This window comes from Hypomesus transpacificus, unplaced genomic scaffold (genome assembly GCF_021917145.1).
Source record: "Hypomesus transpacificus isolate Combined female unplaced genomic scaffold, fHypTra1 scaffold_31, whole genome shotgun sequence".
NCBI lineage: Eukaryota > Metazoa > Chordata > Actinopteri > Osmeriformes > Osmeridae > Hypomesus > Hypomesus transpacificus.
This window is the reverse complement of record NW_025813837.1, coordinates 2,622,225-2,639,945: the sequence shown is the minus strand read 5'-3', so window position 1 is coordinate 2,639,945 and position 17,721 is coordinate 2,622,225. Positions and strand designations below refer to the sequence as shown.

Sequence of the window (17,721 nt, the reverse complement as noted above, 5' to 3'; positions counted from 1 at the left end):
TTGAGTGAACAATTGCTCCTGTGGGGATAATATGAAGGACTGCTATGCACAGAAGGGACTGTACACCCAACGGAAACCTTTCAGTCATTCATAGGACAGCTGGGGGCTGGGAAACAGGGTTGCGACAGAGTCTCCCTTTATCTCCTCTTCACACCACCCTCCACATACTCCCACAGTATGCTCCCAGACATACTTCCAGACTTATTCCCAAGGACAAACTCCCTGAGACAAACTCCCAGAGACAAACTCCCAGATACATGCTCCCAAAGACAAACTCCCAGAGACACACTCCCAGAGACACACTCCCAGAGACACACTCCCAGAGACACACTCCCAGAGACAAACTCCCAGAGACACACTCCCAGAGACAAACTCCCAGAGACACACTCCCAGAGACACACTCCCAGAGACACACTCCCAGAGACAAACTCCCAGAGACACACTCCCAGAGACACACTCCCAGAGACACACTCCCAGAAACAAACTCCCAGAGACAAACTCCCAGAGACAAACTCCCAGAGACACACTCCCAGAGACAAACTCCCGGATACATGCTCCAGATACATGCTCCAGATACATGCTCCGAGATACATGCTCCAGATACATGCTCCAGATACATGCTCCCAGACACATGCTCCAGAGACATGCTCCAGATACATGCTCCCAAAGACATGCTCCAGAGACATGCTCCAGATACATGCTCCCAGACACATGCTCCAGAGACATGCTCCAGATACATGCTCCCAAAGACATGCTCCAGAGACATGCTCCAGAGACATGCTCCAGAGACATGCTCCAGAGACATGCTCCAGATACATGCTCCAGATACATGCTCCCAAAGACATGCTCCAGAGACATGCTCCAGATACATGCTCCCAGACACATGCTCCAGAGACATGCTCCAGATACATGCTCCCAAAGACATGCTCCAGAGACATGCTCCAGAGACATGCTCCCAAAGACATGCTCCCAAAGACATGCTCCAGAGACATGCTCCCAAAGACATGCTCCCAAAGACATGCTCCAGAGACATGCTCCAGAGACATGCTCCAGAGACATGCTCCCAAAGACATGCTCCCAAAGACATGCTCCAGATACACACACGACTCCCAAGGCTTAATCTTAAATCCTACCCCAAGGACCCACACTCCCAGATGGGATGGTTCCAGGCTTCAGGGACGAGAGAGAGAGAGAGCGAGAGAGAGAGAGAGAGAGAGAGAGAGAGAGAGAGAGAGAGAGAGAGAGAGAGAGAGAGAGAGAGAGAGAGAGAGAGAGAGAGAGAGAGAGAGCCCGGAGTGGAAACACACATGCAGGTGGAACAACATGAGGATATGAGAGGGGATTTGACACCCCGCCCTCTTGTCCCACCCCGTCCAATAGCACGCTTCCCAAGACCATTGGCGAGAGGTGCAGGTTCAGTGTAATAAAGAGAGTCAAAACAACAGAACGTGCCACTGTGTAAACATCATTTATCTGTGGTTAGGCCTCTCAGGCCTGGGACCACACGCGAGGCGAAAGACAAGAACTCTTGAAAGAGTTTGGTCATGTGCCACAAAAGTCCCCTCGCAGCACCCTGACTCCCCAGACCCATACGAGTCAGATAATGAATGTTGCTCAATGTGTTGCCACAGCCTGACAATACGACACAGCCCAGTTAAAACAGCAAGGCGGATATGCAAGTCAGGGACTTGGAAGTCGAACGAGAATGCTTGTGAGGATGAGGCAGGCCAACAACCTCACACAAGTCAAATAAGAGCCTTTTATTTATTTTCACACTGCATACACTTTTGTAATCCTGCGGCGTTCTGTCTGTCTGGCATCAAACCATTGTAGGCTTACGTCACCCTGTCTTTGGATATCTGGGCACGAGTAGTCCAGACTCACAGACTTTCAAGTTTGATTCCCAGCGTTTTGGCAGATCCTGGACGAGTGCTCAGTAGACACGGCAACTGGCGAGGAAGGAACGAGGACGGAGCGGACTGGCTCGGCAAACGGAGCCCGCCAGGCCAGATTTACGAGACGCTTCATGACTTCATTTATCTGTCGACGCTCCCTTCCGACTCCGCCCAGGCTCCAGGGGTGCCACGTGGAATAGATCAAACGCCCCCCCCTTATGAAACAACGTCACGTAGCACCTCGCATGGCCGGCAGGACACTGGGGGGGGTCGAGTCGGAGGTGGGTTGGAGGACGAGGGCTGGAGCGGCCCTCGCCGGGTTAGTGCGAGTACAGTACCACGCAGGCTGGGCCCAGAGCGTTCATATCTGGACCGGGCCCCTTCGCTACACGTCTTCCTTACGCTCTCTCTCGTAGCCTTTCCTGTCACACTTCACTTGAAAATGGCCAATAAAGCATGACAAAATGCCAAGAATATCTATTGAAGAAAGACTGGGGGCTACACTGGAAGACAGGACTTCTTGAAAGGGTGTCTGTGTGAAATACTGTAGCAACGAAATCCCTTTACGGTAAAATACCTTCATCGCACACAGAGGTTGGTGTCTAATAATGTAGGGATATGCAAGGGAGCTGAGTGATGTAGGGAGAGAGTCTGGATCAGACACACATTGGGGCTGGGCATGAAGTTAAAGGGTGCGTTTGCTTGTTAACTGGCTACTGAAGCAGTCCCTTGCACACAGGGCGCACACACACGCACACACACTTTCATTGTGACATGTCACAGCCCTCAGTTCTGCCACTAATGAAGGCCTGCGCCAATTACTGCAGGCTTTTATCAACAGGAGCCCCCCTCTCAGCAGGGGCCGAATGTGTGTGTGTGTGTAGGTCTGTGTGTCAGAGAGAGGAAGGAAAGACATGTACAAGTAAAGAGAATGGGAGAGAATGTGTGTGTATGACAGAGAGAGAGAGAGAGAGAGAGAGAGAGAGAGAGAGAGAGAGAGAGAGAGAGAGAGAGAGAGAAAGAGAGAGAGAGAAATAGAGAGAGAAGAGGAAAAGTGTGTGTGTGTGTGTGTGTGTAAGGGAAAGCCCACCTCTCTAAACACCATACTTTCTGTGGAGAGTCTAGGTCAGCAGTGTGCTGGGTGGGAGTTTGTCTCCTGAGTGTCACAGCAGGGGAGAGCTCGTCTAGAGACCCTCCGCTAGCTGCCTGTGTCCTCCAGGTCCTCGGAGCCAGCCTAGGGGACGGAGAGGCAGCCAAGCCTCCTCCCCCCCAGGAGGAGCCTGCCTCCTCCGCACCCCGGCCTGGGGGAAGCCTGGCTCTGTGCTCGGCCCGGGTCACCCCGCTGAATGCAGACGGGCCACTAAAAGGCCCTTGTGCACAAAAGGCACTTTAGCAGTAAATGCATCTGGAGATGTGAATGTGTCCATTGTCCCCTGACCCTCCAGAGAGACTTGAGCAGGAAGTAGGGAGCGCGGCCAGACGAATGGGCCTATTTATCAGCTGTCATGCAGAGAGCAGCATCCATGAAATTGTACGCAAAATGTTTATTATTTTCATTACAATGCAGCAAGCTCTGATCGAGTTAAATGCATTAGCCATATGGATAACGATTCTGGGCAGACTGATGGATAAACATTTGACAAAAGTAAGGGCACTTTATGAGAAGGATACTCTGTACTGTATAAAAATGTATTTGGATACTGTCCTGGATTGGGAGTGGACAGGCAGGGGGAAAAGGCCCTGTGTCTAACTTGGAGAACCGCTTATTATCGAGAATCTGCATTGTGCTTGGGTTACCAGGCTGGGCAAGAGAGTAAGACTATGTGGTCTGTTGGTTTGTGGTTTTTGGTGTGTGCGTGTGTGGGGGAGGGTGTGTGTGGGGGAGGGAGGGAATGTGTGTGTGTGTGTAAGTGATCAGCAGGCTTATTTTATGCAGTGTCTTAGTTTTAGTGTACTTTCTGTGTATGTGTGTGTGTGCGCGTGCGTGCATGTGCATACCATGTCAAGCAGTCCTTAAAGTGCTTCTCGGTCTAAAATTAAAATCTGGGTTTTATAAACTCTCTCTAATTAAGGAGGGGAGGACATGGTTTTATTTTGGGAGCTGAGGGCATGCACGCCCTACCACATGTGTGCACTGAGAGCACACACACAAACCCCCACACACACACACATGCACACACACACATGCACACATGCACACACACACATGCACACACACTCTTGAGCTCAGTTTCTTAAGATGATCGACACAATCTCCTCAAACTGACAATAATCATAACATTATAATTCACGTCAACAAATTCAATCCATTTCTGGATCTTTCTGCTACTCTTCAATTCTAAGGCTATGAATGTTACAAATTACATGCTGTCATAGATGTAAACATACATTTGTGTATTGTCAAGTTAAATATTCTTTATAAAGAATCACAAATATATTACTGTCAGTAAAGAGCACGCAGAATTCCCTGTAAACTGCTCCCAACAATGACCACAAGAGAAAGTTCACAGTTGTGTCCAACAATTCAGAGGCCAGTTTAATCACTGTCTAAAGATTGTACTGTTTAATGAGGCAATTTAGTGAATCTAGGCTTTGCAGACAAGTGGAATGCGGTCTATGCCTGACTAACACTGTCTCATTGTTTTCTCTCATAACCAGTATTCTGTTCCAAAGCAGAGACTGCTGGGAAGAAAGATTGTTTTTTAAAATTAAAAGGCCACAATCATTCTGCCCACAATTACTTAACAAGGTTATTGAGTTTGTTGATTCGATTCAATGACGTTTCTAAACTGAGATTCAAGTTTGAAGGTCTCTAAATGATGTCATATTCAATAAAAAGTGAAATAACCTGCTGAAATTACTAGTTAAGGAATAATCCATTGTTCCCTCATAGTTACGTCAACATAACTGATATGGACACTTTACACCTGTCTTCTCTTATAATGCAGCACACAAGCACACACATGCTGTACCAACACCCAGTTCTGGCCACGAGGATAATCAACACACACCCCTTCGTCTGAGTCAATGCACTGTAGACTATTCCCAAAGCAGATAGCGGGGAGGTCATTGATGTGGTGAGGTCTGGGGGATGGAGGCTGGGAAAGGCTGTGTGTGTGGGGGGTGGGGGGGTGAGAACAACCAGAGTCATGCATTTTTTGGAGGATGATAAGAAGGAGTTGTATGAAAGGAAACCTACACTAACAAGAAGTCACAAAGAGGTGTAACTTTTCCAAGACAACACTAAGGGGTGTAACATTTCCAAGACAACACTAAGGGGTGTAACTTTCCCCCAAGACAACATGTGTTCTTGTTTTTGTCGAGTTTGAAAAAGGAGGCCTCTTGAACCGGCTAACGCTCAGCAGCGATAGGTGAGATGTGTTTTCCTCAGAGTGGGCCGACCTGACAACTACAGTGGGGGTTATAAAACAGGATCCTTCAAGACATGTGACTTTTACCTTGACCTGGCCAACAGGGGGTCCAGGGTTTGTGTGGCACGGACAGGTGGCGAGGCTGCAATGAACACCGGGCCATCCAAAGTTAGGCCTTTGTTTGTTTTCTTGATTTATTGCTGACCAGTGCCCCCACCTAACATGTGTGGAGGAGAGCCCCCTCCTCTCAACACCTTACCCCACATAAATAAACCCAGTGCCTGCAGGAATGCCTGGGCTGCCTGGTCTCTCCCCCCCCCCCCCCCTCCCCTCCTTCTGGAGGAATCCTCCCTGCTGATAAGATGGCCGCCAGGGTCGTTTCATCGACATACTCCCGTCTCAACACATACTGAGCCACAGACCTGACCCTTACCACCGCCGCCCCACGGCCAACCCGCGACTTCCAGGTCCCTCTCCTCAACACCCCAACAAACAACATGGCCGCCTTTCGAGAACGGTCAGGATACGTGCTTGTCCGTCAGACAAACGTGATGTCACGGTATGTTGATGGCGACAGATCGCCGGCAGACCCTCTTAACGCTGCACTCGCTCATCCAGTACATCGGTTGGGTCAACTCAACACGTTTTCATGTTACATTGCTCACCAGAAGGAGCTGTCTGGGTTGGAGGTCTACCAGGGCTGAGCGCTGCTGAGGTGAGAGAGCCTCTGTCTGCTGATGGACATGCACACTCCCAGTCACACAGTACAGACCCCCCCACCCGCTTCCCGCCCCCCCCCCCCCCCCCTCCCGACCCAGGCACCACTCCTGCAGCTGTCTCTTCGGGGAGCGCTGGGATGGGAGGTGGGGGGGTGGGGGGGTAAACTCCACACATTCCACCCCACAGTTGGCAGCTGGCAGCCAAGGACTGTACTGGGTCCCGTCCCTGGGCATCTGTGCCTACTTCTTGGGCTTGGCGCCCACTATGCCAAGGTCATCACAAGCAGACAACAGTAGACACAAGTAGAGACGAGATTGAGACTACGAAGGAACTTTCAATTATAATCTCTCAGATAATCCAAATGCTGCCTAAACAGGATATCCCACCTTAAGAGTGTCACACGTTGCTAGGAGAACACACCTCCTACCTGCCTCCGCCTACCACTATATGCTACATTACATACGATACTGGTCTCTAATGCTAGAGAGCTATAAACTAGTTTCGCCATCTTCGCCCTTCCCCCAGAGCTTGAGGTCTGTTGGGCTGGGTCTGAGGCTGGGGTTGGGGCCGGGGCCAGGGCCGAGGCTGGGAAGCACAGAGTCTCCAGGGACACATCGCTCTGAACAGCCTGCCAAGCCTCCAGACTCTGCCTCTCTCTTCGCCTTTCCTGCGCACGCTCTCTCCCCCCTCTCCCTCTTCCTCTCCTCCTGGACGCCCGTCTTCTTTACATTCCCCCGGGTGATCCTTCCAGTCCTCTCTACCGCTTCACCATCTCTTATACTCTTGTCTCGGCTCCTTTTCTCCGTTTCCCCTGTCCTCTCTTCGCCATCTCTCGCCCTCTCCTCCTCCTCTCTCCTCTCCCGATGATTCAGCGCCATCGCAGACGAGCGTAATTAGTCCTAAACACGGGCCCTGCACAGGCCCACATCTGGAAGAAGTTTAGACAAGGCAGTTTCCTACCAGGACGGCTAAATATTTAGGTTGAGCGTTACTGCGTGTGGATGAACTCATGATAGAAGGGTGGGGAGAGAGCGAGAAAGAGGTAGAGATCGAGAGAAGGCGGCAGAAAGAGGGAGATAGAAAGAGGGAGAAAGTGGAAAAGATGACTAACTTCTGGCGGAGGCTGAGAATAGACCTTGATGGCTATAAACAACTTACAAAGTGTCAAGTTTGATCAAAATAGGTAGGACACAAAAGCAGAGCGCTACAGTTACAAGATTGTAATGGCCTTTCCATCCATTGCAATGTGCCTCTGGACTCAAACGTAGCTACATAGCTCTCATGGTGAGCTATAGTCTCTAAGTTGGAGGTGTAACGTAGATGGTTTAGAGGTGACAACAGACAGCTCAATGTTCCTTCCTTCAAGTTCCGCAGGAACAACAAACAGCCAACGAATAGTTTTAATAAACAAACCCCCGTTAGGATTTCCCAGGAGGCAAATGGGCCTCAGCTGGAATGTTCATGGGGGCCAGCTGTTGTGCATTACACAGAACCAGCCCCGGAAGCCCAAAGCCTGCTGTCCTCAAGCCCCAACCAGCCTCAACCAGCCACCAACCACCAGAAGGATCCTCCATCCTACCTGCCCCAGGAGAGAGGGCGTTGGGGCTGGCTGAGGGAGCTTTGAGCCAGGGGCAGAGCTGAGCTAAGCCACCCCTGGTGCAGCTGAGATGCAGTCTGGAGTCTCTCCGCAGACGAAGGAATGTCAGGAATAACAGGAATATCAACACCACTTCTAACATTCCCCATCTGGAGCTCATGTCACGACCTGAGGACGAGAGCACGACCCGCTCAGGAGAAATTCACCCACAGTTCCGAAGAATCACCTCACCAGTCACGAGCTACATCGGAAACCGAGCAATAAACAATCAAGATGGCGGCTCTTTCACTAGGGGGGGTTACAGGATGAGAACGGCCCGCCCTTCGCTACACAGCCTCGTAAAAGTGTCGCAGTGTGCTAAAAACATATAGGAAAACAAATAAAGGCGAATTTGTAGGTGCCGGGACGAGAGGAGTCTTCAGTCGCATGCATTGCTGCCACCCAGGCTCTTTTTGGATTCTTTCCTCTGGATCCCAGCAATGTGTTCTCCAGATGTTTGTGTGCTGCCTTTATTAAGCAGAAACACAAGGGCTTGTAAATGGACCGCTGGTCGTTTCAGTCTCCCCAGGGCACAAATCCTCTGGCTGTGCCTCCTTATGCCTTCTCCTATTGGTCAGTCTGGGTTTTTTTTTAGTTTTTTTTTTTTACTGAGCCCATGTGCAGCCAAAGAGGCTCCGACTGGTCGAGTGAGGAGGATTCTGGGATGCTGAAGGAAGTCAGAAGGGTGAAGGGTTAGGTAATAGTTAGCAACTGTTTTGTGCGTGCTTCGTCGGACCGTGCGTCTTGTTTCTGCTTGTGACGTTACCGTGTGCGTACAACGGTCACTATGTTTTTGACACTTTACTGTAGGTCCTGAGGCCTGGGTCCTAACCGATGACATCCTCCCGTCTTACAATAACAGTTGATCATGCTAAAAATGGCCCCCAGCCATGATTGAAGTGTCAGACAGAGTGTGCTCTCTCTCTCTCTCTTTGTCTCTCTCCCCCCTCTCTCCCTCTCTCTCTCCCTCTCTCTCTCTCCCCCTCTCTCTCTCTCTCTCTCTCTCTCTCTCTCTCTCTCTCTCTCTCTCTCCCTCTCTGGTGGGTTGAAGAGCGGCCGGTCACCCTTCCTTCCTGAACAGAAGGCGATTGTAAGGCGGCTGTCTGAGATTGCTGGGATGTTATGGTTTTAAAAGAAGGAGCCAAGCCGCCATTAGAGCGCAGGGAGGGGAGGAGAATAGTGGGAAATGTGTTTCTGTTTATCCAAGTTTAGCAAGGCAAGTCAGCTGGATTGTGTGTGTATGTATGTGTGTATGTGCGTGTGAGAGAGAGAGAGAGAGAGAGAGAGAGAGAGAGAGAGAGAGAGAGAGAGAGAGAGAGAGAGAGAGAGAGAGAGAGGGGCGGCACAGGCAGGGAGGAGGCGAGCACCGAACCCCAGTGCGCCCCCAAATGATGACTCCCCCTCAGAGAGTCTGCCGTCAGGAAACAGACCAGCCAGTCTCTTCACCTAGTTCTCAGAGACAACACTGGCTGGGACTGAGAGCCTAGCCCAGGGGTAGGATGCCTACCCTGGTCCTCGAGGACCGCTGTCCTGCATGTTTTAGATGTTTCCCTGCCTCAGCACACCTGATTCAAATGAATGGGTCGTTATCAAGCTCTGTGGAAGCCTGGTAATGACCATTCATTTGAATCGGGTGTGCTGGAGCAGGGAAACATCTAAAACATGTAGGACAGCGGCCCTCGAGGACCAGGGTTGCCTACGCCTGGGCTAGCCGCTGTCAGAGCTAGGCCAGAGCTGCAACATCATAGCATTTATAATAATAAATAATATATAACACACAGGGGGGTGATTTAAATCGGCAACTTCTTGAACGGTGGTTAAATCAGCGGTTCTACCACTGAGTTATGCCCAAGCCATTGACAGGGTTAATGTCATAGTCAGTACCTCAGACAACACAGGGCATGATTTTATCATCTGAGAACATCCATGACCAGAGGATAAAGGGTCTGGAGGTGATAAGACATAATTTAACACGTTTCAAAAGTTTTCTTCCACTTTAAAGGCCGAGAGATAGATAACGGAATACTATTCACATTATCCCCCCATCATAACCCCTTCCCCTTTGTCAAAGGATGACTTTGGAGGATGAAATTTTTGGAACTTCTAATATATGGTCAAATAAACGTATTTGTATCAGCGTGGCCTTACAACGTGCGCGTAAAGCACGTTCCTTTCAATTTGCCATCTCTACCGACCCCTGTAAACAACGCCCCATGTATAAGAAAATAGTTTTAACCAACGCATACTACGGTATCACTCACAAAGTGACGGTCCTGTTCGGGATGAGGCTGGCATCGGGGGTTTCAGAAAGTTCCTTGTTACTGCAGCTGACCCTTCTCCGGGTGACCGGAGTGGAGTGAGCTTTGGTGCGATCATCGGTGCAGCTACAGCCGCTAGTGATGAGCCCAGGGCAGGGCGGGTTTGGCCGGGACTCAGAGACACACAGCAACACCAGCATCAGCAGAAGCCGCCCCGGCAGCGGGATGTCAACGCTGGGCACGAACATGGTCCTAATCAGTGTCACGTCAGCTGAGCCCTGTCATCCCATTTCTCCACCGTGAGGACTCCGAGGACGAGGGCTCACTTGCTCTGTGCTGACACTTTCTTCTTTCCTTCTTTCGTTGGCTGCAACTCCTGTCAGTTATAAACCAACTACATCATTATAAAGCCTTTCCGATATCCCGTTATGTCATGGCAACTTGCGCGCAATAGATCGCTACAGATGTTTCTCTCATCCTTAGAATTCCCGGTGAAGCGGAGCTTTTTTGTGTTTGGTTGGAGTTGAAGTTTAGGTTCGCCCGTTAGTTTGTATCTCCTTGAATCTTCGAGTCACAGAAGTGAAATGTGATCACTGTTGTCTGTCCTAAACCAATTTGTTTCGTCGATATTCCAGTGGCTTTGATCAGATTGAAAGCGGTCTACTGTCCTTCAGTGAATGCATCTAATTCATAAACTTCAAAATGTGTTTGTTTCGATCTTCGAGGAGTTTTAAAATGTGTCGATTAAAGATAGCAAGATCCTCCTCTGCATTTCTGCATTCAATTTGCGAAGAAAAAAAATCCCGAAAGTGAATATATTAATGTAGACAAGGATAGAGAGGGTCTTGGTAGTCTGCTCTGTAATTTCCAAAATCTAGCGGTTTTGCCTACTTGCCACTCTGTCACACTCAAATTCAGTTACTACCCCAAGTGCGCGCATTCCGTCGCCGTGTGCGCACTAATCCGCAGGGTCCTAGCGCTGCTCATGCATAATTAAACGTTTCTTTTTGGGGTACAGGGCCGTAACTACCATTGAGGACACCGAGGTCGTGTCCTCTGTATTTTTTTTCGTATTTCTGTTTTTTTTTGTTGCTTAAATCGTGGTATATAAACTCAAAATAAAGTACACGTGAAACTGACTGCAGGACGATGATCTTGGTCTCCCACAAACCGTAACGTGATTTTATACTTGAAGAGCCGAGTAGCTCAAGAGTTTGGACATACGTGCTGCGTGTCATCAACAAAACGTACTGTCGGACGCTGATGTTACCGCCATAGACATACCGCTACTGTTATTGATTAGCCTATGTTAGTTACAGTCACTGGAAGAGGAGCGCAGCAAACTAAACATGTAGGTTAAGAGAAGTTTAAGTGGCAGATGACTGTGAGAAGAAAGATTCATTTTCATGTGGAAATATTTGTATTGCAGCAGTGTAGGCTACTACTCAGATAAGGAAACATCAAATCAAAGTTTGGTTAACTCCGTCAGTACCGGTTGTCAATCAATTTCCACCGGTTGAATCAACATTCATTTTGCGATTGATATGATATGTCATTGATGTGATTGATTGAAAATGAAATTCAGTGGCAATTGGGAAATATCAAACTGACTCGCTATCGCTCGGTCGATACGTTCCAGCCTCAGTTTGATATTTCCCGGCATGACTGAACGGTCGAGGTTAGTAAGTAGTTTATTATATGGAAATTTTAGATTCTTTTCATTTTGTAAACGAAAATAAATGGTACCTTTAGTTGTAGCTAGCTTCTCACGGTGTGTTTCATGTGTTGCGAAGCAACTCATTACTTTTGATAGAAAGCGGACAACATGGTTCTGCTAAAATGGCTTTAATTTCATCACAAAATAACGACACAAGTGATTCAAAGAGTCTGGTCTTCATCCTCACTTTCGATGACAAAGCTTTTCAGCATCATCTGGATAGTAAAACTCAGCAGCTGACTGTCGATATCGCTCATTTTGAAGCTGACGTCAGAGGGCAATACGGATCCGTATTGACCGGCGAGGAGGGCAATACGCGGCTGGGGTGACTACCCATTATCCAATCAGAACGCTCGTACCGTCGTTGCCATATAATAATAATTTAAAAAAAATTGTGGTAACTTGCCCTTACTTCATGAGTCCCATAAAGGTCCTTCAAAAAGCCTCAGAATGCCCCATGTTTACCTCAAAATTTAAAAAGCTCCACACCGCCCCATATTCAAATGTCATAATGATGATGTTTTTGCTCCTTAAGACTCAATAAGAGAAAATGGCCATATTTAAATAATGTAATTTAAAAAAATTCCGGGGGAGCATGCCCCCGAACCCGCCTAGAAGTTCTGACTCATGACCTCAGTATTTTTTGGGCCCTGCGTACGGCCCTGTTGGGGTAGCACTGAAATTGGGCATGCAAGCGTGAACATACACTTACAGTTCAGTCTAATGTGCGTACATTGAGGTTTACTGTAAATAGAAAAGTTATAAATGTTATAATAAGACAAAACATGGAATAGCATAGGGTCTCATAATTAGTTTTGGTCAATGTGGGCGTGAAAGTCGAACGACTTATCACACTCAAAAACTATCTTAAAAGGTTGGACAGTCGTCTTGTCCAAGTGAACAAGTACGAATTTAAAGAGAGAGAGAGAGAGAGAGAGAGAGAGAGAGAGAGAGAGAGAGAGAGAGAGAGAGAGAGAGAGAGAGAGAGAGAGAGAGAAGAGACATTTCCTGTCCGGTCCATTCCCACACCGTGGACACTAGGACCCGTTTGCCGTTTTCCATGAACTACAGTACAGGATCTTGCGTGCGACCAGGTATTAGAAGCCTGGAGATGGTCCTGGCTCGAGCACCGTGTGGCGAATACAGAAAAGAGTCTGCTAGACTCTGAGTGTTGTGTACACATCATCCAGACGTCTTTCTTATGTAGGCCTACATTCATTTGACGTTCTGCTGGAATACTTGGCACTTAAAACACTGATAAGTTATCACGAGAGACGCGGGGCATTGGAAAGGTCGGGAGATAAGTTCATATCAGAAGAGATGCCCACAACAATACGATCTTGCCGCTTGCAACCTTAAGAGCTAACTCCACACATTGATACTGCTCAAGTAGCACTTGTACGCCACATGTTGTTTGTACAGTTTTGTGTTGATATTAATTCCGTCTCGGTGCTGAGATGTAAAGCATAGGCTACATCATTCCTAAGCCCTGGTAGGCTGTCCTCGAGCTCCGCGAAATAGATGAATGATTTTACTGCCTGTAATTGGTTGTGATTTCAGTTCATGACTGTTTTCATAACTTGGTGACCTCAGCAATGCTGGTACCCATTATTATTGAATGTGGACTGTCTTACTCACTTCATTATCCCAATTAGTATTAGCACAGCTTGTCCCTGTACACTGTAACAGGAAACATGAAGAGACTTTGTTAGAGCCCCAATAAATAAAGATATTACTTGTCTGCATACGAAAACAAGTCTAGTTGTATGGATTTTGCAAGAGAACCATACAATGCAGGGATGATCATTAATCAGCAGCATCAATAGACAGTGCAGCAGACTGACTTAAAACCTCTGCAAGAAAGAAACTTCCTATTTTCCTCTGTGGTGGAATCACCTCATACCCATTTTGAAATGCACTCTTGCAGCTAATATTAGTCAAGTGAGAAGTATTTGTGTCCTAAAACTATTTTGAACAGTCAAACAAACACACAAGGCCGTATAGTTCTGAAAGTTTCCTTTCAACAAGTCTTCCTTTGTCCACACGTCCTCACAGCGCTCCGCAGATTTCCTCTCGAAAAAAAACAACAATTTTTTGATATACGAGAAGCAGAAGAGGTATGAAACTCTAGCATGTCAAATCTGGTATTAATTTTGAAATATGAAAAGGTGAACCAGGGGATAATTTTTAAAAAAGAAGGGGGACTCGGTGCAATTGGGGGTGACATGTATTCACCAGTACATCCAGGAACCCGGGCACCTCACTGATGCCAGCTTGCCTGCTTCCACAATGGGGCAGTGTGCTCTGCCCTGCACACCGGAGCACCGCGCTGTTATTCCTGTACATAATACTGTACACTGGAGCACACTCACTGAGCCGCCGTGATTACCTCAAGAACGAGGGTCCCGGCGCCTGACACAGAGGGCTGTTTATCCAAGTCGTTAAATAAGGCTTCGAGTTTAACACCCCCCTCTGACTGCTGAGCCCCCACCCCTTCCACCCTCCCCCCTCAGACCTCTCATCTGGAGAGCACAGTTTCCATTTTAAATGTCACGTCCCAAACTGCACATTACATCAAATTGTACTTAATGGCATCCAGACAAACCTTTATGTCGTTCCAACATTCTCTCTGCACCCCCCCCCCCCCCCTCCTCCTCTCCTTTTCTCTATATAGCTAAGCAAGCAATCTCTCCTTCCCTCCTTCCTTCCAATCCACATCTGGACTCCATTCCAGGTGGAGCAGGGAAGGGGAGAAGGAGGGAGGGAGGAATGGTGGGAAACTGAAAGGTGGAAAGGGTGAGGAAGGAGGGATGAGACGACGAAGAGGTGAGATCATGTATTTGGGTGGAAGTGACGCTCGCAGCTGCCACGGGATGGGACAGTCACACAAATCACACATTGAGGAAAGTTCGATTGTCGTCAGTTTGGAAACAGTGTTCTTCTATAATGAGACGGCGTCATCTAGTGGTGGTTCTTGACATCGCTGGGGCATCCATGCTAAAACCACACCCTAGCAACTTGAATCTGTTCATACCCCACATCTCGATCCCAAATCTCGAATCTCGATGTGACCATGTACTATCAATAAAATAAAGCAAAGCCCTTCAAATCCTTTACTTTTAAAACACTTTCAAACCAAAGTTGATCGCAATATATCGTAGTTAACGCAATAAAGTTTGACTAATGTGCCTAAAATTCATCTCCATTATTACAGGGTTCTATCCCTATCAGTAATGTCAGTTAAGGGAGTGTTCGTGAAATTATTTTTCCCCACACTAGAATAACCTTCCACTTAACACAAGCCAGAAAGTGGTCTCACTGTGGCCCTCTCCTGGCCTAAAAACTAAACAGCAGAGCACATCCAAGCCACATCCCTATAACAAGTCCCCACCCATCTCCGATTCTCAAGGAAGCACACAAAGACCATTGAAACTAGATCGCTTTTTAGACAGCATCAAAGATGCAATTTATTTTTTTAAACAAAGCATCATGCAAACATGTCGATTCACCTTTAAGTTAGTGAGAATAGGGCACTTGCCGTCCATGGAGACTTGATGTCATGTAATGTACAAACACCTGGGGCCTTACTAGTGAGTACTGCCAAGGAGCAGTCGACTTCACTTAGTTCTCACGATACAGGCGGTAGGCCAAGCTACAGTATATTGTGAATAACGTAAATGTACAACAAACTATATCAGCATAAATGTACACACCTATACCTAAACATCACTGTGCATTTCCAAACCAACCTGTACATGAAGAAAATGTCCCTTCACCATGCAAAACTTATAGAATATCCTGTAAACCTTCATTCTGTGCGACTAGGTGCACACACGTTTTGGTCTAGGTGCCTATGTAACTGAAGTGAATCCCATTCAAACTAAACAAAAGTCATGCAGCATTGGTTATATGTGCGGTATTAAGCAAATTAACAATTTAATACGGTGTATTTCTCCATCAAAAATATATTCACAAAGAAAGATCATTTGTATATAGCATGTCTTAATATTCCCTCATTAACCAACAAGCAAAAGTTTAAGCATAATTAAAGTATAGATTGGCAAGAAGTTGTTTCTCCTAAATACTGTAGTCGTGTTTACAAAAGAAGAAGAAGAAAACCTAAATGCCTCAGTCCTAATACTCTACAGTAACAAAAAAACCCAATCAGTTATTCAAATATAAACCAGGCACTTCAAATGAATGATCAAACTGAAATACCATCAGACACACACACACACACACACACACACACACACACACACACACACACACACACACACACACACACACACACACACACACACACACACACACACACACACACACACACACACAGAAAAACAGTCTTGCGCACACACAAACACACACCATTCGTAATTATGTCATTTTCAATCTTAGGTCTCTTTTTACTTATACAATGGGTCTTGAGAAATCAATAGGAAATTAAAGGGCTTTCATCATAACTCTGCTGCTCGTACAACCAGGAAACCAGTCCTGTCGTGTAGTAGGGTGTATATGATGCCGATGTACAGTATTATCATTCGAGCCAACTACAGTATCAACCCAGATAGACTACATGGTCTGGGATAAGGACATTGAAGAGCACACTTCCAAACCATGTACAAATGACAGGAAAGAAAAAATCTGTATGGTAAAACTGCAAAGTGAAGTTATTGTAAAGGCTAATAGAAATGGCACATCTCGTGCACGACCAACGCCCACGCCCCAATCCCCGGCCCAGGGTCTGTAACTGAAGATCAGGTGGTCTTGAGGGTCCAGGGTGGGGCAGCGGAGGGCGCGCGGGGGGGGGGGGGGGGCAGGGGCCTCAGTGGTGGGGGGAAACAGTGGAGCGAGTCGGGGCGCCCACGCCCTGGTACCTCTCGCGGGCGTGCTTCTCACAGAACATCTCCTCGCCCACCCAGAAGTGGCCGCGCATCTTCAGGTTGAGGCCGCAGTCTGTGCAGGTGTAGCACTCCGGGTGGCGGAAGCGGTCGTCGATGATGCGCACCGCCTGGGTGCTGCAGCACACAAGAAATAAAACAAAACGCACCCCTTAGATGTTGTTGCTTTACCTTGCCGGCTGCGGCGACATGGCAAAAACCACCAGCACGAGAACGCACAAACCACACGACCAGGCCCACACACGCATCACCAACTCATTATGTTCCTGTAGATTTATGGAGGTACAACACATGCCTAAGGCCACGGTATAATTGTCAGGGCTTGTGTGTGTCACATGTGTTTAAGAAGTTGCGCAATGCGTCCTCGGGTTTCCCAGAGGGAGTAGGCCGGAGCGGAGGGCCAGGTGGACTCTTACACAATGCTGGAGCCACACTTCTCACAGGTGTGGTGCTTGCTCCCTCCTCCCACCGCTGGGCTGGGCTTGGGGGGGCTGGGGGCGGAGAGGTTCCCGGGGAATCGCTGAGCGGCCTCTGGAGGAAGGGAGGGAGGAGAGAGGGAGTGAAGAGGGGGCATGGAAAGGGGAAAGGGAAGAGAGGGAGAGAGAGACAGGGAGGAAAGGAGAGAGATACAGGGAGGAAAGGAGAGAGAGACAGAGACAGAGAGAGACAGAGAGAGAGGGGGGGCAGAGAGAGAGAGAGAGAGGGCAGAGAGAGAGAGAGAGAGAGAGAGAGAGAGAGAGAGAGAGGGGGCAGAGAGAGAGAGGGGGGGGGCAGACAGAGTGAGAGAGAGGGGGCGGAGAGGGAGGGTGAGGAGTGATTGAAAGGGAGGAGGAGAGGCGAAAGAGCAGGGGGTCAGAGCCAGCAGCGTCCTCATTCACAGCCTCTCATCAGGGGAGTCATGACAGGCTTACGCCCCCCCCCCCCCCCCTCCCTGCTGACAACCTGTTTATCCCATCACCCCTCTGGTTGTCTTCACAGCCCTGGGCGCATCAGTCTCCCCCCCCCCCCTCCTGGTGGAGAGATGGCTTGTCTTCACCTCAATTGTTGTTTATCACCTCGATAACAGCCTTAATGACAAGTGTGTCTCCATGCAAGTGGTTATCACCTTGAAGAAAAAATAAATAAATACGCTATTTCTAGTTTCAGGGATTTATTTTCTCTGCCAGTTCTCTGGAATAGAACCATACGCCGTATATACTCCTGGCTGCTCTCTCGTGTCTGGG

At 48.2% G+C, this 17,721-nt stretch overlaps 2 protein-coding genes across 3 annotated transcripts in view; both read right to left on the bottom strand.

Annotated features, from left to right (window-relative positions):
* The window catches only part of adgra2 (adhesion G protein-coupled receptor A2), a 36,311-nt gene extending 25,485 nt beyond the window's left edge, over positions 1 to 10,826 (bottom strand). Inside the window, 1 exon segment of the mRNA XM_047016015.1 lies at positions 9,884 to 10,826. Within this exon segment, the coding sequence (XP_046871971.1) occupies positions 9,884 to 10,128 (245 nt within the window). The 5' untranslated portion in view covers positions 10,129 to 10,826.
* Positions 10,827 to 15,034: 4,208 nt separating this feature from the next.
* pdlim2 (PDZ and LIM domain 2 (mystique)) overlaps positions 15,035 to 17,721 on the bottom strand; it is a 32,242-nt gene continuing 29,555 nt past the window's right edge. For both annotated transcript variants that reach the window (XM_047016039.1, XM_047016038.1), the window contains exons 9-10: positions 16,915 to 17,029; positions 15,035 to 16,615 (exon numbers count right to left, since the gene is read on the bottom strand). In XM_047016039.1, coding sequence (XP_046871995.1) covers positions 16,423 to 16,615; positions 16,915 to 17,029 — 308 coding nt within the window. In that variant the 3' untranslated portion in view covers positions 15,035 to 16,422. The remainder of the gene's footprint in view (positions 16,616 to 16,914; positions 17,030 to 17,721) is intronic.